This window comes from Castor canadensis, chromosome 8 (assembly GCF_047511655.1).
Source record: "Castor canadensis chromosome 8, mCasCan1.hap1v2, whole genome shotgun sequence".
Lineage (NCBI taxonomy): Eukaryota > Metazoa > Chordata > Mammalia > Rodentia > Castoridae > Castor > Castor canadensis.
The window spans coordinates 74,309,377-74,336,092 of NC_133393.1; the positions used below are offsets into that span (position 1 = coordinate 74,309,377).

Sequence of the window (26,716 nt, forward strand, 5' to 3'; positions counted from 1 at the left end):
GAGTATGCTTATAACTTCTAGCCCTTTTTAAAAATGATGTTAAAACTTTATTTTTTAACCATATAGTTTGTCTTCTTAAAATTGTTTATTTTGCTCTCATACTTGAAAAAGCACCTTTCATGAAAAAATACCAAAAATGTGATTTATTTTTTAACGTTTGGTAAGAACTGAAATTACTTATAGCTATTATTAATGGCTGTATGTTTTATATTTCTAGGGTCCACGTCCTGCTCTGTTTGTGCCTGAGGTTTCATTTGAGTTACTGGTCAAACGGCAGATCAAACGTCTTGAAGAGCCCAGCCTTCGTTGTGTGGAATTGGTTCATGAGGAGATGCAAAGGATCATTCAGCACTGTAGCAATTACAGCACACAGGTAAAGGACTTGAGGTGGCTGTGTCATAGGGTGGGAGGAAATATGAAAGACAGGCCAAAGTTAAAATCTGTAGTTCCCTTATCTAAAAGTGATTTGAAATAGTATTCTAATTAACTTCCAAATCGAATTCAGCCTTTCAGTGGTTAACTTGCCACTCAACAGAACAGACTGCAGTGTTTTTATTTCCTTATGATAATATAGGAATTGTTGCGGTTCCCTAAGCTTCACGACGCCATCGTTGAAGTAGTGACTTGTCTTCTTCGTAAAAGGCTGCCTGTTACAAATGAAATGGTGAGCTTATGTCACAGTCGATTTCATCAGTTCGTAATGCTTCAATTTAAGTGTGGCTGCTTTTTCATGTAGCATTTATGCATAATGTTTCCCAGTGTGTTGGGTGGCAAAACTGTCCCAGATGTCTTTCAAAGGAAATTTTTCAGTAATTCTAGTAGAAAGTGCATTTTTCTTTTATTTGGGGGTGGGGTGGGAGTGCTACTGAGGTCTGAACTCAGGGACTTGCACTTCCTAGGCAAGTGCTCTACCACTTGAGCCACGCCCCAGTATGCTTTAGTTATTTTTCAGGTAGGGTCTTGAGTTTTTGTCCAGAGCTGGCTTCAGAATGACATTCTACCATGTAGCTGGCATCTCAGACATACACCACCACGCCCAACTTGCTGAGATGGGGTTGCCACTTATTTCCTCCCCTAGGCTTATTAGTTGAACACCTTTATCCTCCCAATTTCTCCCTCCCAAGTAGTTGAGATTGCAGATGAAAGCCACAACACCAGGCCCCATTTTTTTCATAATTTAATCTTTTGTGAGGATAGAATCATTGTTGAGGGATATGAATAACTTTTCTCTATTATGTAGTGTCACTGATTTTACGGGAAATTAAGTCTTTCTTTAGCCTCAGTAAATTGAGTCTATAGCAAATTTAACTGAAGTACATTAGGGTGATTTGACCTGTTCCAACCCATGGTTTACTTGTTTCATGACCAAATAAATACAAATAAATATGACGTCAGAATTACTTGTTACTATTCTGTGGGTTACAGCCATCCATGACAAATAAACAATAAAAAAAAAAAAGCAAGCTGAAATTGACAAGAACATAAGCTAAGCATTTGAAATTTTCATTATGCCTCTAATTACTAACTGGTTTTGGTTACTTTTTGACCACTCAGAATGCATCTGGACTCAAGATGATGAGCCCCAGTGGAGTTTTCTAAGCACAAAAGTACCCTTAGAAGAATAGAAGTCTTCTGCTTAGTTGTTTGCCTGGCAAGGCTAGCTATCAGATACAGCCAAGATAAACCTGGCCTGATCGCAAACTACCTGCTGATGACACAGTTATTGGAACCTCATTTGAGTAGAACCTCTTCAACCAGTTCAATAAGTGCAGTTCTAACACCTGACACTTGTCAGGACAGTAAAAAGACAAACACTTGATTCTTGATAAGCCTTAGGATTGCTGTAGAAGGCTAGGGAAATTAATTTCATCTTTTTGATTACTGTTCCATTACATTTTGAGCCAAATATCATATCTAACTAGGTGCTTTAGTTTTTGGAGGTAGTAGGCCTTAACCGCAGGGGCTCACACTTGCTAGGCAGGTACTGTACCACTTGAGCCACTCCGCCAGCCTTTTTTGTGTTGGATTTATTTGAGACATGGTCTCTAAAACTATTTGCCCTGGCAACCTCCCAACCTCCTGATCTCTGCCTCCTCAGTAGCTAAGATTATAGGCTTGAGCCACCGATGCCTGACTAGAAATGCAATTTTAGATGCTAACGTATAAATAATTAAAAAGTTATTTAGTATAGATTTATCATTTAGAGTATAATTATCAAGTATTTAGACATGAGTTTACTGTACTTTCTCAGTATTGTCTGTATAAATAGTAAAAATAGGTTGACATTTTTGCCTACTTTTATTTTTTTCTAGGTCCATAACTTAGTGGCAATTGAGTTGGCTTATATCAACACCAAACATCCGGACTTTGCTGATGCTTGTGGGCTAATGAACAATAATATAGAGGTAAATACAAGTCTTTGTTTTTCAGAGGTAGAAAATTTCAAACTTAGTATAGAGTAACTATAAAATAAATGTCCCATATTAGTGTCTGTCACATGCCAGGAAATATGCTGTCTTTACATTGTGTTTTAAAATTTAATTCTCAAAGCCACCTGGAGCAATTTTTCTTACTTTCTGCTTGTGAAACAGAACAACTTGGGAATTCATTGATTTATGGTTGAAGGACTACCTGGCTCTATTTCAGTAATTGTTGTAGTTTATTCAGGTTCAGGTCTATAAAACAAAGTGAATGTTTAAAATTCCTCATATTTGGCTCTGAAAGCTGTGAATAAAGCATTCCAACAACTACCTAATTTTTCATAATTCTGAAAAAGCAGGGTACTCTTCACCACTATGGGGGTGGATGCATGCATGGATCTTTCCGTTTGATGTTTGTTAGTGTAACAAGTTTCATTAGTTCTTAGAAGAAGCCAAGGCTGGTGGGTAGAGCAATTTATCCAGATGCTTTTTATTTTTCTCCAAGAACAGTAAGTTATCCTGCTACTTCCTTACACAGTGAGACCTGAGTTCCCTTCTATAATCAGATTTGCTCTTCTGCTTGTGGGTGGAGAGAAAATTATAGAAGTGGAATCTGGTAATTGAAAGGGACCCTGGTTTTTCAACTTTAACACTTTGGCTAAAACATAACAAAATGGAGGACCACAGATAGCTGTTCCTTCTGTGCTTATGTTTCTGGGCATTGGTACAGGAAAACAAGCACCTTCTCTTTAACAGGTGTTAGGAACTAGTTATTAGGTCTAGAACTGGGATTTTTCCTGCTACCAAAAAATTCCAATACGCTTGTAAGGCTGTGTAAAATCTTAGTTTAAAGACTAAGTTTTTGTAACATTGAAAACAACTTGTGTCTGGAGCAGTTTTGTTACACTGACAAGGTCATATGTGACATGGTTTCAGATCAGTATTTTTCATGAGTGAATTCTGCTTTTAATGACTATGCCAAGGAGCATGTGTGGCTATTATCACTTAATGCTTACATCCCTATGAGGGCAGGTATGTTAGCAGATCAGCAGACTGAGGCTTTGGGAGATTTGTTAACTATGTAGTTAACAAAAGCAAGTCAGTCGGAGCCAGCAAAGGTTATCAACTGGTTGGTAACACACGACAGTGGGAATTCCTGTTCTCCAGATTCCCTGCCTTTTGCTCAGTATCCTTCTCAAAATAGCACATTATAACATGATAACTTCTTATTCTGAGGCTTGTTAAAAAAAAAAAGTTTCTATTATCTGTTATTTTGACACTGGATGACTATGAAAAAGTGAAAATGGTTCACATTTCAAGCAAAACAAAAAAACCCCACAAAAATCTTAAGTATGACATCTTTGTGAACTTAGTTTTTTTGCAAGCTTGAGAAGTGTTCATTTTAGGAGTGACTTTTAACTTTAGAAATAAACGAGAGTGACTTTTAACTTTAGAAATAAACACTTCTACTATATTTGGTGTTGTCTTTAAGAGATCCACTACCCTCATTTACATCATTCTGTATCTACCTATTATGGTGCTTGGATGTAGCAGGTGCTCAGTATATGTTGAATTTAGCATGGCTTCTTTAACTTTGAACCAGTTTGATAATAGAAGCAAATCAGTTGGTCATTAGAAGCAAAACAATAGACAGTTGTTCAGTCTGTTGCATTAGCTGGATTACAAAAAGGTCTACCAGTTGTCAATACTATTTCTAGGAGACAGTTTAGGATTCGGAAAATAGAACATGTTTAAAGAATAACCTCCACTGCAGATACTTCCTCAAGTAATGGTTTTATTGTGTGGGAATTGTCTGAAGTTAATACAAAGGTGTGCAGATTAGAGTCATTCTTAAGGCTTTAATTTCCTGGGACCTATGCACTTCAAATTTTGCATAGTGTGCTGAATGCCTATGTTCCACATTTATGTGGGGACAGTTTAAATCAATGTTGCTAAACTTAGTGGGAAAGGGAAAGATGTTGGTCCATTGAGAATCCCTGGGAAGGAAGCCACTGTTACTGACATTGTATTGTATCCCTTAGGTGTGTTGGGGCAGAAAAAAGATTGAGAAGCATTGGGTTAAATGATTTATTTGTTTTAAAATATAATTATGGCATGAGTTTCAACAGTGAGAGAATATATCTGTAAGTTACTCCACACTTTTCAACTAAAATGAACATTTTTAGTAGGCATATATCTCAGTATTATGAAAATCACTTTTGTTTTGCTTTTTTTTGCATTTTATAGGAACAAAGGAGAAACAGACTAGCTAGAGAATTACCTTCAGCTGTATCACGAGACAAGGTAAAAAAAAAAGTGTTTAAAGCATATTCCAAATTTCCAAAATAATGGGCTGGTAAGCCTCAGAATATTACGTAGTAATAGGAGTGATTTTGTCTTCTCTAATACTTCACTGGGACTGTTTAATTGTTTGAGTAAAGGTGTGCAAGTTTAAAATAGGCTTCAAATAATTTAAAGGTAATGGTATTTAGAACACTTTGGAATAATGGAATAAAGGTTAGTTTAAGTGTCAAAAATTCTTTCCTTAAAAACTCAGTCAGTGACTTAAGGTTTAATAGTGATTTTATCCTAATTTAAGGTTTTGGAGAGGGAAGACAGCAGTGTGCACATAACAGGTTTTCATTATCAACAATAACTAATAGTTAATACATTAAAATGTGTTATAGTAAAATCTGTTACCTTGAAATCTTTGCCAGAGAAGTTCTTATTAAATGCCAAAAATAAAAATGAAGCTTTTGGATTTGGATTTTTTGTTTTAGGCATTCATTCATGTGAAGAAAACGTTTAACAAAGGTGACAACTGTATAGGAAATAAGGCAGATTACACAATTTTACCTACCGTGATTATTTTTGTTTTTAATTTTATTTTACTATCTTGTTACAGAGGGGAAAAAGATCACATTTATAAGATGTTTCTGAGTGCATTTTTGGCATCCTTGATTTTTTTTTCCCCTGCATTTTTTGCCTTTAGTCTTCTAAAGTTCCAAGTGCTTTGGCACCTGCCTCCCAGGAGCCCTCCCCTGCTGCTTCTGCTGAGGCTGATGGCAAGGTCTGTTCTGATTCTTAATCTAAGCCTGCATGCCTAGTTATTTGGTGCAACATAATCTTTTGGTGACAGTACACTCAATAGGATGAATATTAATATGGGAAACTGTGTTAAGATCAGATCTTTTTTAGAATTTTAAAATATTACATTGCATACTTTATTTTGCTTGCAATGCAGAATACGCACATCAAAAAGGAGTAGTTTAAAGTGGATATTATCCTGTACCTTTTGAATTTCAAGTCATTGTTATTTAAATTTTGCTTGTTAAATTGCATGTTTTAACATATCTTTTAACAGTTAATTCAGGACAACAGAAGAGAAACTAAAAATGTGAGTCTCTTGCTTTAGAATGGAAATGTTGGTACTTTGGGTTCTCACTGAAACAGTGTGTTCAAAACCATTGAAGAACCTGTTTGTACAGTGGCATCTATTTCTTGTTGTCTGTGTTATGTTATTTAACCCTTGTAAGATGGCATTAACTGTACTTTTAATATTGTTTTAACTAATAACAATAATAGGCTTTCCTACCATTTTCTGTTACCTTCAAGAATAGTTTTGAATTTTATGTTTTGGTAGGAAGTTAAGAGTTCAGAGATGGAAATTATACTTTTGGACATTTCTGAGACTTGTGCAGGACTAATGGATAATCCTCTAATGCTTTTTTTATGTTTCTCATTAGTATGTATGTGTCACTATACATATATATGTATATACAGCTTCACATGTGCTTCAAAAGCTTAAGCAAATTCAAAACAAATGGGGGCTATGAGGTTTAAGAGTGTTGTCAATTCCTGATAACCTTTTAAAATAGAAATTAGATGTATAAATTATTCAAGTTTTTCTACCATTTGCTTCTTTTCTTACTTATACAGATCTAAGATTATAAACCTCAAAGCCTTACAGGTGTCTTACCTTCTTTCAGTCCACAGTGCTCAGATACTGAGAACCATTGAAATCATGCATAAGTTTTATTTTATTTATGGTGTCACACTGAATGTGTTCATTTTCCTTAATATTTTATTTGATTTATCATTCATGTATTAGTTAATAATTACTTGAAAATATAATTTTTAAATTATGTAATTAAAAATTATATACTGTGTAATTTACACCTACACACAGATGTAGCTTACTTTAATACACAAGGACACATTTTGGCCAGTGTTTCACTGCAGAATGATACCCAAAACTGCCACTGTTTTTATAGCTACCATCCTCTCCTTTTAAATTTATACAATCCATTTTTAGATTTTAAGATCTTAAAGAGCATCTGAAATTATCTCTCAAAGCTGGAGGCATGGCTGAAGTGGTAGATCACCTGCCCAGCAAGCACAAGGCCCTGAGTTCAAACCAGTGTACCACCAAAAAACCAAAACAAAACCAACCCCATCTTAAATGGTGATGAATTATGTTTTTCCATTATAAACTGATTTTCAAGTCAAGGCGTATGCCAGAAAATAAGTTTGCAGTAGCACTAGATTACTTTCAGTGGCTCATTTTTTAGGAGTATAGACATTGAGGGAATATTTTAGGCAGCTGAAAGTGACTATCAGCCTAAGAATACAGTCTTGGTTTTTTTTCTTGTTACTTTTACCTTATGGTGTTTTTGTTGATTATTAGGAATGTAAACTAATTTTAGAAATATGTAAACTAAGTTTAGAGACCTAATAGGAGAGATCATAGTTCAGTAGTGTTTAAGATTACTTTGAAGAGATTAAACTGAATGCAGTTCTGTGTTTCCTTGTATGTGCTTTAATGAGTACCTTTAGTTTTAAGGGCAGCTTATACTTTTCTCACAATCTAGTGGAAGAAGCAAAATTTTGAAAACTCAGCAAGTGATAAATTTAAAAAAAAATAAAATAGTACCTGAATTGGCTGTGGCCTTGCAAACAACTTTCAATAGAACCTCTTATTTAGACTAGATAGCTCAGATTTCTTCCCACATGCCATCTACTGTCTCTTTCTGACCCCATTATCTGTCTGAGTAAACTCTAAATAGGTACCGGATGTGTGTTACTTTCAAAGAAAATGAACTTTCTTTGGTTAATGTCAGATATGATATGGTTGGTACAGGTTTTGGAAAATGTGTTTTCAGGTTGCATCTGGAGGTGGTGGGATTGGAGATGGTGGTCAAGAACCAACAACAGGCAATTGGAGAGGAATGCTGAAAACTTCAAAAGCTGAAGAGCTATTAGCTGAAGAAAAATCAAAACCAATTCCAATTATGCCAGCTAGTCCACAAAAAGGTCATGCTGTCAATCTGCTGGATGTGGTAAGCCATGAGAATTTGGTTTAAACCTAGTAAGATGACCAAATTAGTAGGGAAACACTTCAAAGACAAAAGGAACTAACAGTCTCAAAAACTTACTTAACTTTTGAATGTTAAATGCTGCCATTTCAAAATGTTTCCCTCTCACTCCATTTAGCCAGTTCCTGTTGCACGAAAACTGTCTGCCCGTGAACAGCGAGATTGTGAGGTTATTGAACGACTCATCAAATCATATTTTCTTATTGTCAGAAAGAATATTCAAGACAGGTTAGTATTATATAATATAGACAACAGCGTAATATTGCTGGATGAGTCTATGATCTGTTTTGAAAGTACATGTATTTTAAATCAGATGCATTCTCTTGGTAGCCACTGGGTCACTGTGTTAACAGAATTACTAGACCTCATGTATCAGTGAGAAAAAGCTATTAAAAAATGAGAGGGCTTGGAGATATGCATGAGGCCTTGGATTAATCCACAGCACTGTGGGGAGGAGGAGTTATTCTTTTGTTTCATCTGCTTGCCACATTTTACTTGTTATTTAAGAAAATGGGTAGCCAGGCATTGTGACACATAGCTTCTTGGGAGGCAGAGGTAAGAGGATCATGGTCTAAGGCCAGACCAGGCAAAGTTAGTATGAGACCCTACCAAAAAACTAAAAAGCAAAAGGACTGAGGGTGTGGCTCAAGTGGTAAGAGTGCTTACCTATCAAGTGTGAGGCCCTGAGTTCAACTGCCAGTACTGAAAAAAAAAAAATTATTTTTGTTTTAAGACAGGATTGTTGGCTTTGTAAGCAAGGATCTCATTATGTAGCTGAGGCTGGTCTTATTCCTGTGATCCTCCTGCTTTAGCCTCCTGAATGCTGGGATTACAAGCATGTGCCACTGGTGGTTTTTCAAATTTTAATTTGGTAGTTTTAATTATTTTTGCTTGCCTTTTTACTTACTTAACTTGGTTCTCTGAAATATCAAAATACATGTCTTTTTATGTCTGCTAATTCATATTGACCGTGGTATTATTTCATGCAGTGATAGGAAGAAAAATTTAGCTGTGTAAAGTGATTTATTAGAAAATAGTCTTTTATCTAATTTGTGGTAACCTGCTAGCAGGTAAGAGAAATTTTATTGCACAGAGAAAAAGCCAGATACTCTTGATACCTCACATTGAAAGTAATGTTTTTGTCTGTATAATCACTTATCTTTTTATCCCCAAAATCTTTTAACTTACTGCTTATGGTAGAAAATAATTCTTTGTGTTTTATACTACAGTCTGAACAAAAACTTAGCTTTTCTCTCTAAAGAGGTTTTTTTTTTTTTTGTTTGTGACATAATTCAAGTAGCATAGAATCATAAAATTTGCTGTTTTAAGTGTAATTTGTAGTTGGTACAATGCTAAACACCAATTCTATAACATCTTCATTTACTGTACTTATTCATTTGCAACTTACCAGTCACTAACCTACCAGCTCTGTGAATTTCCGCTTTGGACATTTCATATAAAAGGAACATGCTAGTATGTGGCCTTTTGTCTGGCATCTTCCATTTATCAGTGGTTTTAAAGTTTATTCATATATAGAATAAATATAAAATAAATACAGCTTGAAATCAGTACTTCAGTCCTTTTTATGAATGTATCATTTTATGTAACTGTGTCCATCAACTTACGGATGTTTGAGTTTTTTGCATTTTGGCTATTAGAATATTTGATAAGTTTTGATACATGGGATATGTTAAGTGAGATGAAAGAAGGTAAAATACCAGTAATTGTGGCTTTTAAAAATACTTGATTATGATTAAGTGAAAATTTGAAGAGTGATTATGTGATTAAAGAAATAGCCAGTGTTCTTATTACTTACCATGCCAGAATCTAAGCCCAATTTTTTTTTTTTTTTTAATTTGGCAGCACTGGGGTTTGAACTCTACTTCATGCTTTCAGACAAGACAAGGCACTCTACCACTTAAGCCATACCTCCAGCCTTCTAAGCCCAAATTTTTGAAAGAATTTTTACTAAAACTTAACTTGGTTTTGTTTTGCAGTGTGCCAAAGGCAGTAATGCATTTTTTGGTTAATCATGTGAAAGACACTCTTCAGAGTGAGTTAGTAGGACAACTGTATAAATCATCCTTATTAGATGATCTTCTCACTGAATCTGAGGATATGGCACAGCGTAGGAAAGAAGCAGCTGATATGCTAAAGGTATGGTTATAAGCTTATTTTTCTTTCAATTTTTATACTTGGGATGTATTTATATATTCAGTTTAAAATGCATTTGGATTGCTTAATGATATATCTAGTCTGTATATTTTCCTGTTGGTACTTGATTAAAATTTCTCCACATAATTCAGGTAAATGTTAGAATTTTTTTATTTCTTTAATGTAGGCATTACAAGGAGCCAGTCAGATTATTGCTGAAATCCGAGAGACTCATCTTTGGTGAAGAGAACACAGACTTTGTTGCCTCAAAACCTGCTAGTTACTGTGTACTTGAGTAGAAGTTTATTTATGAACTGTGTACTGCAATGGTATGAATCTGCTCATGTGAAGACTGGCTGGCTAGAAGCTGAAAAGTGTACTGTTCTGCATTACAGAACAAATCACACATTTAATCCAAACAATAAATGGCTGTTTCTAAAGTTTCCCAGTATATATACCAAGTCTGTCCTGTGACAGTTTCATTTGAACTTAAAGAACTGTTGATGTCCTAGTTGTACAAAGCAGTCTGCCTGTGGATAAGATGACGTGTGTAATCTTTGTTAGTAGCCTTAAAGCTGCCACCATAGTCCTTCAAGAAGGAAGCACAGAGACATTTCATATGACTACAATGCATGCACTATATAAACTGACCTGGCATTGAAAGATGTGGGTTGGCAAGTTCCTCACATAGTCACCTGTCCTTCAATTTACAGTTTTAAAAATCTTCTCTTCTGTAGCCTTTGCCGTGTTAAGAAAGCTGAATGCAGAGGCTCTTGAACACTGATAGATACAGGGTGCACACTGTGTAGTTACATGGCCCTTCCACTTCTGGGTCCATGTTTTCCTAGTGCATTAAGAAAAAAAACTCTGAACTTGATTATTTAGTAAGATTTGGTAATGATGGCCAGTTCCTTCTAGTTTTAAGAGATCCAGTGATGAACTAAATTTCCTTTAGTTTGTAAATTAAGATATATACCTAAAATGGAGTACTTATATCAGGCACCTAAAATGGAGCACTTATATCAGGCACCAAGACTGGCTTTGAAGTAAGAATTAGAAATCAATTTACTCTTTATAAATATTAGTTGGTAACAGCTACTTTCACTGCATACCACCCAACATTAGTTTAGTGGTGTGAAAATAAAGAAAAACATCTGGATACACATATACTCCTAAAGCTTATGAACTATTAAACTCTATCAGAAGATAGGGTGAGGTTCACAACATGTATCTTGTACACACACAGGCTGGTGGAGTGGCTAAAGTGGTGGAACGCTTAGTTGAGGATCTGAGTCCAACTCCCCAGTACTTCCAATAACAACAAAAAAGCTGAGCGCCGGTAGCTCACGCCTGTAATCCTAGCTACTCAGGAGGCAGAGAGAAGATCACAGTTCAAAGCCAGCCTAGGCAAATAGTTCATGAGACCCTATCTTGAAAAAAAAAAAAAAACCCATCACAAAAAGAAGGGCTGGTGGAAGTATGGAAGACGGGAAAAAAAAAAAAAAGCTCAGGCAATTCTTGGTAGATGCTACACTAAAACTCAAAGATATAGGTAGAAATCCATCTCTTAATAGATAACACGTTAAGTCAATTATGTATTACAAATATTAAAACATTTTTTTCAGGTTATAGCCAGGTATTTATGAAGGACTATTGGCAGGGAAAATATGAATAAGTTAGCTTATGTTACCCATGTACTAAGAAACAAGTCCCATGATCTTAAACATAAAAAGCCCCAAATCAGTCTGATATGATACAGTACTATTCTGCACATTGCCAAAATCACTTTGTCATCAAACATCAGTTTTGAAATTACAACCATCCATGCTTTACTTTTTTCAGAAGGACCAGATGACCACCATTGTAGCTTTTTGAATTTATAAGAGAAAAATTATAACATATGTCTTCAGCATATCACAGATCTCAAACTGAAAACATTAGCTTTAAAAACATGCTATGATAATGCACTTGCTAGGTACTACACACTTTGTACAAAAAAAATGGAAGCAAGAAGCTTATAGAGAAAGCCTTCCTTTGTTGGCTTATAAGCTGAGTGAAGTTCTGAAATGTGGAGATGACCTCTTGCATATTTATAATAGGTACCTGTATGTTTTTGCTATGTAAATAAAATTGCTGGTATGAAATGACATTAAAGTTTGTCAATAAATGAATTCCTTCCTAACTTGCCTCAGAGAAAGGTTTAAATAAACTACAGCTTTAAATACCTAAATCTATTTCAGAACCTACCAGTTCAGCTTATACTGTACAAAAAGTTTTATGCTGCTTTTCTATTAAGAGTCTCACAAAGCTGGCAGAGTGGCTCAAGTGGTAGGGGGCCTGCCTAGCAAGTGTGAGGACTTGAGTTCAACCCCCAGTATCAAAAAAAAAAAAAAAAAAAAGAAAAGTCTCACAATTCACTGCATTTCTGCATCTGAAGACAGTCCTGGTAGTAAAAAGCTAGAATTTGAACACTAAAGCTGGAATTTGAACACTTTGTTGCCAGTAAGGTTTTCAGAAAACTGATGTACCATTTTGTATGTTTCACTTGATCCTCAGGGAAATAGTGGTACTACAACTTTATTTTTCAGATGTGAAAACAGTTCTGGAAAATTAACTTGCCTAATACATGTGGAGCTGAACAAAATTAATTCCAAATCCTTTGAAGTTTGACTTGAAAACTTACCTGGATCTCTTCTGGTATTTCATAATTGCAAATTTGGTGAAATATTTATATTTCCTTGGCTCCTTTTTAGTTTATCTGTTACAATCTGCTTGGAGCAAAAGTTGAAACTAATTTCAAGTTTTTGAACATACATATAAAACAATGTTACTGTAGGAGTCCACTGACAAAGTAAGGCTCTGAGTAAAAAGAGTGACACTGAAATAATAGGCAAGGGCCTGAAACTGAATTAGAAACTTTGTGAAAAGTACTGATTTTTGCTCTTTTCTTTAAAAAGTAACTGTCACTGTAATTTCTAATGGCAACTCTGTCCTCACCTAACTTCTCTTTTTTCTAAGAAGTATTTGCAGGGTTGGGGGTGTGCTCAACTGGTACAGTGCCTGCCTAGAGAGGCCCTGAATTCAAACCCCAGTACTCCCCCCGCCCCGCCACCCCCCGCGCCCAAAACAAAACAAACACATTCTAATAGATTTCCCGTTTCTGATACGAAACAACTAGTTTTATAAGAACTCTAACACTAGTGAAGTCGGTGCATGTACTAAGTATCCACAATTCCTATTGCTGTCTTTTTTTCAATGTTCTTCCTCATCACTCCAACAAGGAGAACCAAGAAGGGTAGGACAGAAAAAACACCTTTGTTCTTTCATGAAATAGAATTTTTAAGAGATTTATCCTGGAAATCATGGTTTTCTATGGTAGTAAATGTCTGGGCCAGGAAATAAAACATCATCAAATAAATACGTTTATTAACAAACCCATAAAAATAAGTTACTCACATTGTGAGGCCTACTGTATTCTCCAGTCTCTGTTTTCATTCTGAAGTCAACTTTTCATATTTTGAGAATGAATAATGGGTAAGTTTGTTTGAACAACCAAAAGAATTTTTCATAACTGAAGCCATTTTATAATGTAGAAATTCCTTTTACCTATTTTAAGTAAGGAAAGTCCATTCTTGAGAATATGTTGTCCAACAACTAAAACACTCTCAGGATTTGTTACTGGTCTGTGATTTATACTGACTCCGCCTTCTGTTATCATCCGATACCTAAAAGCAGAAATGTTTAGTAACTACAGAGATTAACTCACCCTTCCATCTCTCCCCAAAAAGATTGTTACTTCACTTAAATTTCAAAGGCTTCCAACTGAAACTATGTAGCCTGGAGTTTTTACCTTTATGTTTACTATTAATTAGATTTTTGCCTCCCTTTAATATTCTTCCAAAGGTAAGGCATAATAGAAGGTTTCTTGTTAAGTGGAGAAAAAGAGCTGGGGTTATCTCATAACTTCAACTGGTAGTGGCTTTAGAAATGAAGATGAATAGGAATAAAGGAGGTTCATTATCTCAGATGGGAAAAATGAGTCACAGAAAACAAACAGGTAAAAATAAGAGAACAATGTAACTTTTGTAGTACACTATCCATGAGACATAAGTAACAATTAGAGTATTACCTGCTGAAATGGAAACTGGATTATGAAACTAGAAAATCTTTACAAATTATTACATTCGGAGACTGCAAATAATAGTAAATTGTTTAAAGGAAAAACCTAGCTGATTTCAGAAATGGAAAATCAGCAACTGGTTTGATAAATTCTAGATTACTCACCAAAATTGCTGATAACATGAGCAAAGGAAGTTTTATATTTATCATGCAATTCATTCCATGAGCACTTAGTTTATACTACACCTAAATATAAATAGCATCATAAACATGCAGAGATAAACATAAATGGACAATGATGACACACTGACATCCAGCACTATTATGAAATGCTATGAAGACATGGAAGTTGGTCTAGGAACACACAGACAAGGAGGTGGGGCTGGAAATTTTCCTGAAAGAAGGAGTAACTAAACTGACTAGAAGAATGAGTGGCCGCAAACGTGGCACAGAAAGGAAATAGCAAGGGTCTGGGAAGTCCTTGTGAAAGACAAATGTTGGTTTTCTCTTACCTGAGTGTGTTACTGAAATAAAAATTAAGAACCACTGAACACAGCTTTATAAAACCTACCAAAAACAAAAGACTTCCTACTTAAGGAGAGATTTTGATTTTAAGGATGTATTATTTTGGCTGTTAAGGCTCCAGATCATGTTCTATATTTTGTATACAAACACAGATCAACCCTATTTAGCTTATATAACATAAACAGTAAAAAAATATGAGTACTACTCATTACTTGTCAGAACTCTGGCTAAATCTGGGTTATCTAAGTAGGGGTAAAACTTCCACTGTTGGCAAACACACCATAACAAAATACAGAAGGAAATAAAAACTGCTTCCACAGTGAAGAAAATTCTTAAAACCAGTGCCTCACTGCTGGGAAGTACGTATTAGACAAACCAGTGGTACCAAGCCATCAATTAAGTGGAGTCTGCAAAGGGAGACGATAGTGCTTCCTCCACACAGAGAAATCTAGGACTTTTTATTACAGAGGTGAATAATCCAAAATAATTGAAAGAGAACAGCAATTATAAAATAAATGTCATTCCTAGCAACAACTATGGGCAGAGGACTATATAACTTATGATCAAACTCCTGTAGATGAGGAGTCTTTTGGCTACTGCTTTCCTTGTATATATCACACTGTTCAGTTAAAAATGGACAAACATCAATTATATGCCAAATGACTTCTTGTGAAACAGAGTATTATTAGTCAGTCCCTAATAACAGGACATAATTGAGAAATTATTTCCCGAATAAGAAAAACGCAGTTCCTGAGGGGAAATAGTTTATGAAGTTATATCATGCTCACTTCATTTTTGAGAAATTTAACTAAAATTTTAAGTAGATTGGGTAACTACTTCTGTCCCCTCAAATACAGACAAAGTGACTAATACTAGTTTACTTACTGAATGAGGTGGTCCCTCAAATATGACTTCCAATGCTGGAGGGAAAACTGACCAAATTTACAAGAAACAGCAGAGGGTACTAGTGTGGTTTATAGACAGTTTAAGACATTTTCAACATCCGCGCCACCTGACACCAGCTCCCAGACCGCTTGGGAAGATGCAGATCACAAGGTGAGCTAAGCAGCATGCAGTACTCCCACAGACAACCCTGGGCCAGATCAACACAGCCCCCTGGACAGACTGACCCCCACCCAGGGAAAAAAGAAAAAAAAACCAAACTGAATAATAAGCAACAACAAAAAAGACACACAGCAAAGAGGGCGGGGTGCCCTGAGCACTGAAGAGTGGGGGAGGGACAATCCCTCACGGAACTGTAAATAAACAGGCCAGCTGGAGAAGGCAGGAGCAGCAGCACACGCCCAGCAAACAGGAGTGGGAAAGCTTGTAAAAGTGGCGGTGTGAGGAAAACTCCACAGGAGAGGCGGAAAGGGCCACTTCTCATGTGAACTGTAAATAAACATGTCGGTGTGAGAAAGCTGGTGCAGTGTCACCTCCCCCAGTGTGCTTGGAAAGGGGAAAGCTTGTAAAAGTGGCAGTCATGCCCAGGAGAACTTTAAGTAAACAAAACCTGAGAGGCCAGGTGAGTGTTAAGCTCACTCCTAATATCTGCATAAATAAAGCCTCCAGCAACAGCAGGCTGACAGCAGCGGGCAGGTGAGCTGTGGCCTCAGCTAGCCATTCACAGAACTGTCTCCAGACTCTTTTTTTTTTTTCTTTCTTCCTTTGATGAGACAACCGAGCTACACCAGCATGCTGAAAAACTTACTGAAACTGTATTGCATTTGAACTTGGGACAATTTGTGGAGTTTTTTTTTTTTTGTCTTTTTCCCCATTTGATGACACAACGACAGAACTACTTCTGAGACACCATCTCCAGGACTGGAGGCTGAGGGACTACCACCAAAATTATTAAGACTGAAACTTTATTGCATTTGAACTTGGAGATTTTTTTTTTCAATCCTCTGTCTCGCTAATGCCTGTTTAGCTTACTGTTGATTAGTACACTATTTCTCCCTGTTTATATCTTTGAAACTTTTTGTTTTGTTTTTTTTACGTGTTTGTTTTTCCCTTTTTCTTTGCCTCCTTTGCATTCCCTCTCCTCTCACCCTTCCATTCTAAATATCACCACTGTTAGTATTACAAGCTAGAAAAGAAACTGTCAAAATATCCCTATTTGCAGACGATATGATCCTATACCTTAAAGACCCAAAAAACTCTACTCAAAAGCTCCTAGACACCATCAGTAGCTATAGCAAGGTAGGAGGATATAAAATCAACATAGAAAAATCATTAGCATTTCTACACACTAATAATGAACAAACTGAAAAAGAACTTAGGAAAACAATTCTATTTACAGTAGCCTCAAAAAAAATCAAATACCTAGGTGCAAACTTAACAAAGGATGTGAACGACCTTTACAAGGAAAACTATAAACTTCTGAAGAAAGAGATTGAGGAAGACTATAGAAAGTGGAGAGATCTCCCATGCTCATGGATTGGTAGAAACAACATAGTAAAAATGTCTATACTCCCAAAAGTAATCTACATGTTTAATGCAATTCCCATCAAAATTCCAATGACACTCATTAAAAAGATTGAAAAATGTACTGTGAAATTTATATGGAAACACAAGAGGCCACGAATAGCCAAGGCAATACTCAGCAAAAAGAACAATGCTGCAGGTATCATGATACCCGACTTCAAACTATATTACAAAGCAATAGCAATAAAAATAGCATAGTACCGGCACAAAAACAGACATGAAGATCAGTGGAACAGAACAGAGGACCCAGATATGAAGCCACACAACTATAACCAACTTGTCTTTGACAAAGGTGCTAAAAATATACAATGGAGAAAAGACAGCCTCTTCAACAAAAACTGCTGGGAAAATTGGTTAGCAGTCTGCAAAAAACTGAAACTAGATCCATGTATATCACTCTATACCAATATTAACTCAAAATGGATCACGGATCTTAATATCAGACCACAAACTCTATTAAAGTTGGTACAGGAAAGAGTAGGAAATACTCTGGAGTTAGTAGGTATAGATAAGAACTTTCTCAACGAAACCCCAGCAGCACAGCAACTAAGAGATAGCATAGATAAATGGGACCTCAGAAAACTAAAAAGCTTCTGTTCATCAAAAGAAATGGTCTCTAAACTGAAGAGAACACTCACACAGAGTGGGAGAAAGTATTTGCCAGCTACACATCAGACAAAGGATTGATAACCAGAATATATAGGGAACTTAAAAAACTAAATTCTCCCAGAATTAATGAACCAATAAAGAAATGCGCAAGTGAACTAAACAGAACTTTCTCAAAAGAAGAAATTCAAATGGTCAAAAAACACATGAAAAAATGCTCACCATCTCTAGCAATAAAGGAAATGCAAACTGAAACCACACTAAGATTCCATCTCACCCTGTCAGAATAGCCATCATTAGCAACACCACTAACAACAGGTGTTGGTGAGGATGTGGGGAAAAAGGAACCCTCTTACATTGCTGGTGGGAATGTAAACTAGTACAACCACTGTGGAAAAAAATTTGGAGGATACTTAAAAAGCTAAACATTGATCTACCATATGATCCAGCAATACCACTCTTGGGGATATACCCAAAAGACTGTGACACAGGTTACTCCAGAGGCACCTGCACACCCATGTTTATTGCAGCACTATTCACAATAGCCAAGTTATGGAAACAGCCAAGATGCCCCACCACTGATGAATGGATTAAGAAAATGTGGTATCTATACACAATGGAATTTTATGCAGCCATGAAGAAGGAAATGTTATCATTTGCAGGTAAATGGATGGAATTGGAGAACATCATTCTGAGTGAGGTTAGCCTGGCCCAAAAGACCAAAAATCGTATGTTCTTCTTCATATGCGGACATTAGATCAAGGGCAAACACAAGGGGATTGGACTTTGATCACACGATAAAGCGAAAGCACACAGGGAGATATGAGGATAGGTAAGACACCTAAAAAACTAGATAGCATTTGTTGCCCTCAACGCAGAGAAACTGAAGCAGATACTTTAAAGCAACTGAGGCCAAAAGGAGAAAGGGACCAGAAACTAGAGAAAAAGTTAGTTCAAGAAGAATTAACCTAGAAGTTAACACACATGCACAGGAAATTAATGCATGTCAACTCCCTGGATAGCTATCCTTACCTCAACTAGTAAAAACCCTTGGTCCTTCCTATTATTGCTTTTACTCTCTCTCCAACAAAATTAGAGATAAGGGCAAAATAGTTTCTGTCGGGTAGCAAGGGGTAAGGGAAGGGGTTGTGGGAAGGGGGGAGAAATGACCCAAACATTGTATGCACATATGAATAAAATAAAAATTAAAAAAAAAAGACATTTTCAACAGTAAGTCCTCTGTCTTCCTTTTATTCCTGGGCTAACCTAACTTATGGAAGAAATAAGAAGCCATTAAAGCATCATCAGGAAAGTACCCCCTGGAAGCACATACTATAAATTAATTGTGAATCAAAAAGTTAAATCATCTTTCTTACCCTCGGGGACCATCTGGAATGGCATTGGCTTTGCGACACGTATCTAGGACACTTGTTCCAGGATCAAGAACTAATTCAGAAAATGCAGCCTCTTTAAACAACTCTTTTAACTCTTGATCAGACATGACCTCCAGAGCGTCTATGCTACTATGATAAAGGGCTTGTGTGCACCTGAAAAACATTTGAAAAGCCACATTACCTAAGTGCTTCAGTAACTATGTGTTCTAATATCCATTAGCTAATTATGGAGTGTCCATTATGTTCCATACTGAAAGTTTTTGAAACATTATGTATAATTCATAAGCCTAATCAAAAAATTATCTTCCTTTTCAACAAATAGGAACCAATTTTTTTTGGGGTGGGGGGTGGTACTGGGACTTGAACTCATGGCTTCATACTTATAAGGCAGACACTCTACCACTTCAGCCACTCTGCCAGTCTTTTTTTGGTATTGGGTTTTTTTTCGAGATATGGTCTCACAAACTATTTGCCTGCAATCCTCCAGATTTCTGCCTTCTGAATAGCTAGGATTTATAGGCATGAGCCATCAGCACCCGGCAATATTGCACTTAAGGCAAATATTGACAATTCTTGTCTGTAGTGAGTGACAAGATCCTGGAACAGCACAGCTCCAGTTTTTTTCCAGTCTATCAACTAAACTTTATAAAGTGTCGATCATTCTAAAAGCCACCTCTTAGCAGAATCCAGCCCTTCTCGGCCATGAACAAGCTTTGTCACTTCTGCAGCAAGTCGTTTCTGAGGACCCCGCTTTTCTGGTTCTTTACTATGCAGCTGCATAATGTGATCAATCTCGGGAAGGGGCAGAAAAGTGAAGAGCTTCAGGTACCTTTGGGACAAGAAATGAAATGTTACATTTATATCACATACACAACTTTTTTTTTTTAATGGGGTGGGGGATACTGGGGTTTGAACTTGGGGCTTCATGCTTACTAGGAAAGCACTCTACCTCTTATGCCATGCTTCCAGCCCTTTTTGCTCTGGTTATTTTGGAGATAGGGTCTTGCTCAGTACAGCCTGGACCATCATTTTCCTGTTTTAGGCTTCCTGCTGTAGCTCAGATGACAGGCAGTACCACTACATCCAACTTTTTCTCAGTTAAGATGGAGCTTGTGAACTTTTTTTGTCTGGGCTGGCCTGAAACAGTGATCCTCCCAATCTCAGCCTCCCTAGTAGCTAGGATTACAGGCACGAAACAGTAGCACCCAGCTTGTATCACATACCTTTTATCTCCAGCTCCCTCACCCTTTAAAAAAGTCTACTTTTTTTTTTTCCCTTTTTTTGCAGTACTGGGGTTTGAACTCAGGTCCTCATGCTTGCTAGGCAGGTGCTCTACCATTTAAGCCATTCCACCAGCCTTCTAGGTCTATTTTTAAATACAAAAACATACACAGGCAAAATGTACTGAAAATAAATACAACACTTGTGCCTACCTTACCCAGATTGAAGATACTATTTTGACATATTTGGTTTTGATCTTTCCTTTCTAAAAGCAACAAAAAGGTATAGAAATAGATAAAGGGTCCAGCTCAGTCACATTCCCTTCCTTGGCCCCAGAAATAACCATTAATCTAAATTTGTGTGCATCCTTCCCAAGCATATTTTTATACTTTTACTTTATGTATGTACCTACAAATAAAAAGTATTGTGTAATTTAAAAACTGACCAGGCGCCAGTGCTTCATGAATGTAATCATAGCTACTTGGGAGGCAGGGATCAGGAGGATCGTGGCTAGAAGCCAACCCAGGCAAACAGTTCATGAGACCCTATCTCAAAAAAAACCAACACAAAAAAGGGCTGGTGGAGTGGATCAAGTGGTAGAGCCCCTGCCTACCATGTGTGAGGCCCTGAGTTCAAACCCCCTTACCACCAAAAAAACCAAAAACATCTGAAATAAACATGTATCTTCTTTTCTTTGGTGAAATAGGACATGTTAAAAAAAAAAAAAAAGTTCCTTAATCACAAACATATAATGAGGCATTATAAAGCAAATCATCTATGTAATCATCTGGATTAAGCAATACAACATCACCCAAATGTATCACACCTTCAGGCCCCCTCTAAACTAATCACTACTCTGCCTTTCATGATAATCACTTCCTTGCTTCTCTTTAACTTTTAACATCTCAGTACATCTTCCTAAACAGCATCACTTAGTTTTGTTTTTTTAGAGATTAGGTCTTGCTATGTTGTCCAGACTGGCCTCGAACTCCTGGATTCAAGGGATCCTCCTGCCCCACCTCCCAAGTAGCTGGGTCCACAGGCATGTACCACTAAGCACAGCAAATATTGCCTCTTAAGATTTTGTATGAATGGACTAATACAGAACTTATTTTTGTGTTTGGCACATTAATATATATATAGGAGGTTAGCTCATGATGCTGTGTCCAGCACTCCAAGCTATAAATATCCCATAAATTTGTGGACATTTTGTGTTGTTTCTGCTTTGGGACAAATGCTAACAATAACACTGCTATGAACATTCTCCCATTTCTCTTGGTGTACGCATGCACATATCTATGCTACATATGTGCCCAGGAGTGGTTCTGATGGATCACAGCCTATGTGCATTATTTGCTTTAGCAGATACTGACAAATATTTTTTTTTAAAGCAGAGCTAAAAGTTTTTTCTCATATCTGGCACATGGTATCAACACTTGTAGTTTCACTACATTTTTATGTTCAGTCACTCTGGAGGGTATTTAATGTATCACACTGTGCTATGTTGCATTTTTCTTCTCATTGTTATAGCTGAGCACTTTTTCTATATTGTGGGCCTTTTGGATAGGATCTTTGTGAAGTACCTGTTCCAGTCTGCCCATTATCCTGCTAGTTTGTCAAAAAGACAGAAATTCTTTATATCAATTTGGATACAAATTCTTTATCAGGTACATTTATTGAAAATATTTTCTCCCACTGTTAATGGTGGCTTTTGATGAGCAGATCTTAATTCTACTTTAGTCCAATTCAATCTTTTCCTTTTGTGTCCCATTTAAGAATCTTCCCCCAGCTGGGTGCTGGTGGCTCACACCCATAGCCCTAGCTACTCAGAGGCAGAGATCAGGAGGATTGTTGTTCAAGGCCAGCCAGGGCAAATAGCTTGAGAAACACAATTTCTCTAAAATACCCAACACACACAAAGAAAGGGCTGGTGGAGTGGCTGAAGCAACAAGAGTGCCTGCTTAGCAATTTCGAAGCCCTGAGTTCAAACGCCAGTACCACAAACAACAACAACAAAAAAACCCTTTCCTTATCCTAAACTCATAAAGAGACAGTCATATTTTTCTTCTAACAGTTTTTATTTTGTCTTTTATAATAGATTTAGGTCTATAAGCTACCTGGAATTGACTTTTGTGTATAGTGTAAGGTTAAATTCCGTTTCCCCCCCCAACAGACATGTAATTATCCAAGTGGTATTTACTAAAAAGACTGTTTTACCCCACTCTCTGCAGTGTTGCCTTTTGTCAGTGACAAGATGATCATATATGCTAGAGTCTATCTGGATTCACTAACCTGTTCCATGATCTCTTTACTTAACCTTACATTTAAACTTATACCTTAGCATTATTAGAATTAGTGAGTTTAGCAGGATTACTGGATACAGAAATTAACTGTATTTCTATTTAAGAACAAAATATAAAATGAGAATTTCAAAAATATATCAGTTTTGATACATCAAAACCCTAGAACTGTATCATCAAGTATGCAGGAATAAATCTAAAAGGAAAAACCTTACTATAATTTCCAGTAAGACATAATCTCTTCACTGTGTTCTTCAAAAATGTATTGGCCGGGGCTGGAGGCATGGCTAAAGCTGTAGAGTTCCTGCCTAGCAAGTGCCCTAAGTTCAAACCCCAGTACCACAAAAAAAAGAAAAAAAAAGGTCTTGGCCAATTATTTATTTATTATTATTAATTTCCCTGTAAATCTTAGACTTGTCAAGCTCCACAAAAAATCCTGCTCATGTATGGTTGGGACTGCACTGGATATTTGGCTCAAACTAGAATTGATGTCTTTCTACATATTAATATGGTGTAACTCTCCATTTATGTAGCTCTTCTTTATTTTGCTCAATAGCATTTTCTGATGTTTTGCAAGAAAGTCATATTTGAAATTTTTTCAAAGAATTACTCCTAGAATATTTTGATGATCTAGTAGTATCAAAATACCATCGTTGTTGCAGGCATATTTGTTTTCCCATTAAGTTATATTCTTCGAAGAGTAAAACTCAATAAAAATTAAGAAAATCACTTGTTCTTTGACACAGGATTTTGCTGTTTTCCAGGGTGGCCTGAAACTTGTGATTTTCCTGCCTCAGCCATCCAAGTAAATCGGTTACAAGCAAACACCACCCCCACCCAGCTGAGAAAAATCACTTTTAAAAAGGTGTTTTATGCTACACTAAAGAAAAGAAACTTTTGCCAGGCACAGTGTCTCACACCTGTAACCCTAGCTACTTTGGAGGCAGAGAACAGGAGAACAAAAGATCAAGGACAGCCTGGGTAAAAAGTTGGTGAGACTCCATCTCGACCAACAACAACAAAAAGCTGGGCATGGTGGTGCACACCTGTCATCCCAGTGAGGTGGGATTCCGCGAGGTGGGATGAATAAACACAAGGATCGCAGTCTGGGCTGGCCTGGGCATAAAAGTGAGGCCCTATTTGGAAGAAAAACACAAAAAGGGCTAGAGGTATGGCTCAAGTGGTGGTAGAGCACCTGCCTCAATCACCTGAGGCACAAGGTTTGAGTTCAAATCTCAGTACTGCCAAAAAAAAAAAAAAAAGAAAGAAACTTCAGAGTTATATCTATGAAGAAAACTGAGCAGTCAGGTTTAAGATGAAAGGAGTGAAGAACCTAGAATATGCAAGCAATAAAATCCTAAGTATTTGCTGGATATTAAAAAAAAAAAAAACTTGGCTGTATGTTTTCTAGCCAACCACTGCAGTTTTCTATTTTAACCAAGAAAAAGCATCTAGAACACTGTGATGTAATGGTTTGTACCTTACGTAAAATCTAAGTTAAAAAAACGACAAAGGGTACATAGATTCAATGGCTAAAACTGTATCATGAGCTTATGACATTAATTTTTCTCAGTCAACTCTTAAGAACTCACCTTTCCACAGAATCATCTTGCTGTCTGACAAAGAATTGATACAATTCAAATGGAGACGTTCTGTCTCTGTTTAGCCATACAGCATTGCCCGCCGACTTTCCCAGCTTTGCTCCAGTTGTACTTGTAATTAGAGGGACAGTGATTCCAAAAACGTCTTCTCCAGTCAGCCTACGCACAAAAAACATCATGATACGCTTCAAGCACAAGTAGGGGTAAGGTTCCACTCCCTGCAGATTTCAATCTGGTTACTTGCTACAAGAAAACTTTTTGTAGGAATCCTAAATCGGGATTCCTGTCCGTTTCATGCACTGTTACAGCACCACCATGTATCTACATTTGTCGTCCGGAACTGCGACTACAGGAGTGGCTGTAGGCAAGCCAAAGGGAAGTGACTCTGAAGGTTCAGATGGGAAAAGGAGAGAAACCTAGGAAAAGGGCGAGCCAGACACACTAAAGGGGTTGCAGAGTGGCTCTGCTTGTAGAGTGTCTGTCTGCCTAGCCAACGTGCAGGTCTTGAGTGCAAATCCACTGCTGCCACATAAAAAAAATCTTTTAATATTTTCAAAAGCGAGTTTTGCTCCGGAGCACAGAAAATGCCATTAAAATCTACATTACTTGTCAAATATTTAGAGTTGCAAAAACATTTGAGATGCCAAAAAAATCGAAGACTAAAATTAGTTTCATAGAGGGAGAAGGGCTAAAGTTACTAAAAGGAGGAGGCCCAATTACCTTCAAGACATAAACAACAAAAGCAATTTCTCAAGTTAGAAACACAAAAAGACAGCAACTTAAGGGAAGCAAACAATTCAAGTCTTGACTGGAGGTCTATTTCCTACAAGCCTTCTACAAATTCAGCTCGTTCTCATTCGCCAGTGTCTTTAACGCCAATATAGACCCCTAGTGAGAAAAAAACCATCAAGGTTTTAACGAAGGGCAGCATTCCACGATAGTAATAATGAGAAACAGGCTACGAGAACAGTGGAAATTACTCGGCCCCTGGATTTCTGTGGGGTCTAAGGGCGCTTACTTGTGGATGAACTCATATCCAGACATGATGTTGCCCAGCTGATCAGACCCGCCCAGCTGGACCCGGCACCTATAATGCTGGAACAGGTGATAGAAGTCGTAAGCCTGGAGCACCTGGTAAAAGAACTCTGCCAGGCTCATGCCCTCTGCGCTCTTGAGCCGCGTCTGCACGCTCAGGCGGCTCAGCAGCGTGCCCATGCGGAAGTGGCCACCCACGGCCGCCAGGAAGTCCACCAGGTGCTGCTGCTGGTACCACGCCGAGTTGTCCAGCACGGTGAAGCTGCCCCAGGCCCGCCCGTCGGCGAACAGCTGCTGGTGGTTGGCCGCCAGGGACTCGAGCCCCCGGTGCAGCGCACGCGCGTTGGCCCGCACGCGCCCCGCGTCCAGTGCTTCGCGCTCCTTGGTGCGGCCGCTCGGGTCTCCCAGGCGCGCTGTGGCACCCCCCACGAGCGCGATCACATTATGGCCGGCTCGCTGGAAGTGGAACAGGCCCTGCAGCGCCAACAAGTGCCCCACGTGAAGCGAGTCCTCCGTGGGGTCAAAGCCGCAGTAAATGGTCTGGGGAGTGTAGCCCGCCGAACCACGGTCGAAGAGCTCTGGGAGCTCTACTTTCGTACCCCTCTCCGGGAAGAAGTCCTTGAACAGACCCCTAGCTTTCTGCGCCGCCAGGATCCCCTGAGCGCCTGAGTGGGCCCTGCGCAGCTCCAGGGGCAAGAAACCCGAGAGGCTAGGGGGACCAGACCTCCGGCCCCGAGAAAAGCACCGCAACATGGGCGCCGCCATTTTGCTGCAGCGCGCAGGGGACGCTGGGCATTCAGAGGTCCGGCCACACCTCCCTAGTGCCGGCCCCGGGCAACCCTTGTGGTTGCTTCTGCGCATGCCCGGGCAGGGCGGCGCTTGCGTAGTGGGCAACCCGTTATTCCACATTGCGGCCACTAATGATCCTGAAAATTTATCCACGCATTGTCAATATGCATGTCTTTATGATAATAGTTTCTACCTCAAAGGGCTGTTGTGAAGATTAAGAAAGAAAGCGCTTGGCGCATAGGAAGCACTCTGCAAATGTTAGCTTTCATTAAATGGTCATGTGAAAATAGTATGGTACGTAAGTTCTTTGAAGTATTGGTCCTACACAGAAAACTGGTCACAGAGGTGGCGAAAGGCTGTGAATTGCTTAAACGTGATGAATAGATACGGAGCTGGTGTTGGGACGTAATTTCTTTTCTTTCTTCCTTCCTTCCCTCCCTCTTTTTTTTGATTAGGAGACAGAGTTTTCATTGTACCGTTTCTCCCAAGTGGCTGAGCCTCCAGCCCCAGCGTTCATGACTGTCCTGGAGGTGGCAGTGTCTCCCAAGCTATAGTATAGAGACAACCGTTAATTAGGGATCCCCCACCCTAGGCGTTCCAGGGGGCCTTTCTCCGTTCTTCTCCGTTTTATCCTGAGGTTGCATATGCCAGGTCCAGCCATCCGCCCCTAAATGCCAAATAAAGAGGCAT

At 38.0% G+C, this 26,716-nt stretch overlaps 2 protein-coding genes across 13 annotated transcripts in view; one reads left to right on the forward strand and one right to left on the reverse strand.

Annotated features, from left to right (window-relative positions):
• Nucleotides 1-10,392, forward strand: part of Dnm1l (dynamin 1 like) — a 46,498-nt gene extending 36,106 nt beyond the window's left edge. For 4 of the 10 annotated variants that reach the window (XM_074083101.1, XM_074083102.1, XM_074083110.1 and 1 more), the window contains 10 exons: nt 218-373; nt 575-664; nt 2,313-2,405; nt 4,668-4,724; nt 5,413-5,490; nt 5,785-5,817; nt 7,583-7,759; nt 7,914-8,023; nt 9,793-9,952; nt 10,137-10,392. In XM_074083101.1, coding sequence (XP_073939202.1) covers nt 218-373; nt 575-664; nt 2,313-2,405; nt 4,668-4,724; nt 5,413-5,490; nt 5,785-5,817; nt 7,583-7,759; nt 7,914-8,023; nt 9,793-9,952; nt 10,137-10,193 — 1,011 coding nt within the window. In that variant the 3' untranslated portion in view covers nt 10,194-10,392. The remainder of the gene's footprint in view (nt 1-217; nt 374-574; nt 665-2,312; nt 2,406-4,667; nt 4,725-5,412; nt 5,491-5,784; nt 5,818-7,582; nt 7,760-7,913; nt 8,024-9,792; nt 9,953-10,136) is intronic. The other 6 variants (XM_020167952.2, XM_074083103.1, XM_074083105.1 and 3 more) reach the window with 3 other exon arrangements.
• Nucleotides 261-26,045, reverse strand: Yars2 (tyrosyl-tRNA synthetase 2). 3 transcript variants are annotated; one of them, XM_074083111.1, is made up of 6 exons: nt 25,221-26,040; nt 24,194-24,361; nt 19,754-19,909; nt 19,063-19,233; nt 13,556-13,674; nt 261-391 (listed from the first exon to the last, which is right to left on the reverse strand). In XM_074083111.1, exons 1-6 carry the CDS (start codon nt 26,000-26,002, stop codon nt 342-344), a joined length of 1,446 nt encoding a protein of 481 aa, XP_073939212.1. In that variant the 5' UTR covers nt 26,003-26,040; the 3' UTR covers nt 261-341. The 3 variants fall into 3 exon arrangements, with proteins under 3 accessions (XP_073939212.1, XP_073939214.1, XP_073939213.1); XM_074083113.1 differs by lacking the exon at nt 19,754-19,909 and having other exon boundaries at nt 25,221-26,045; XM_074083112.1 differs by lacking the exon at nt 261-391 and having other exon boundaries at nt 13,359-13,674; nt 25,221-26,038.
• Nucleotides 26,046-26,716: the final 671 nt, after the last annotated feature.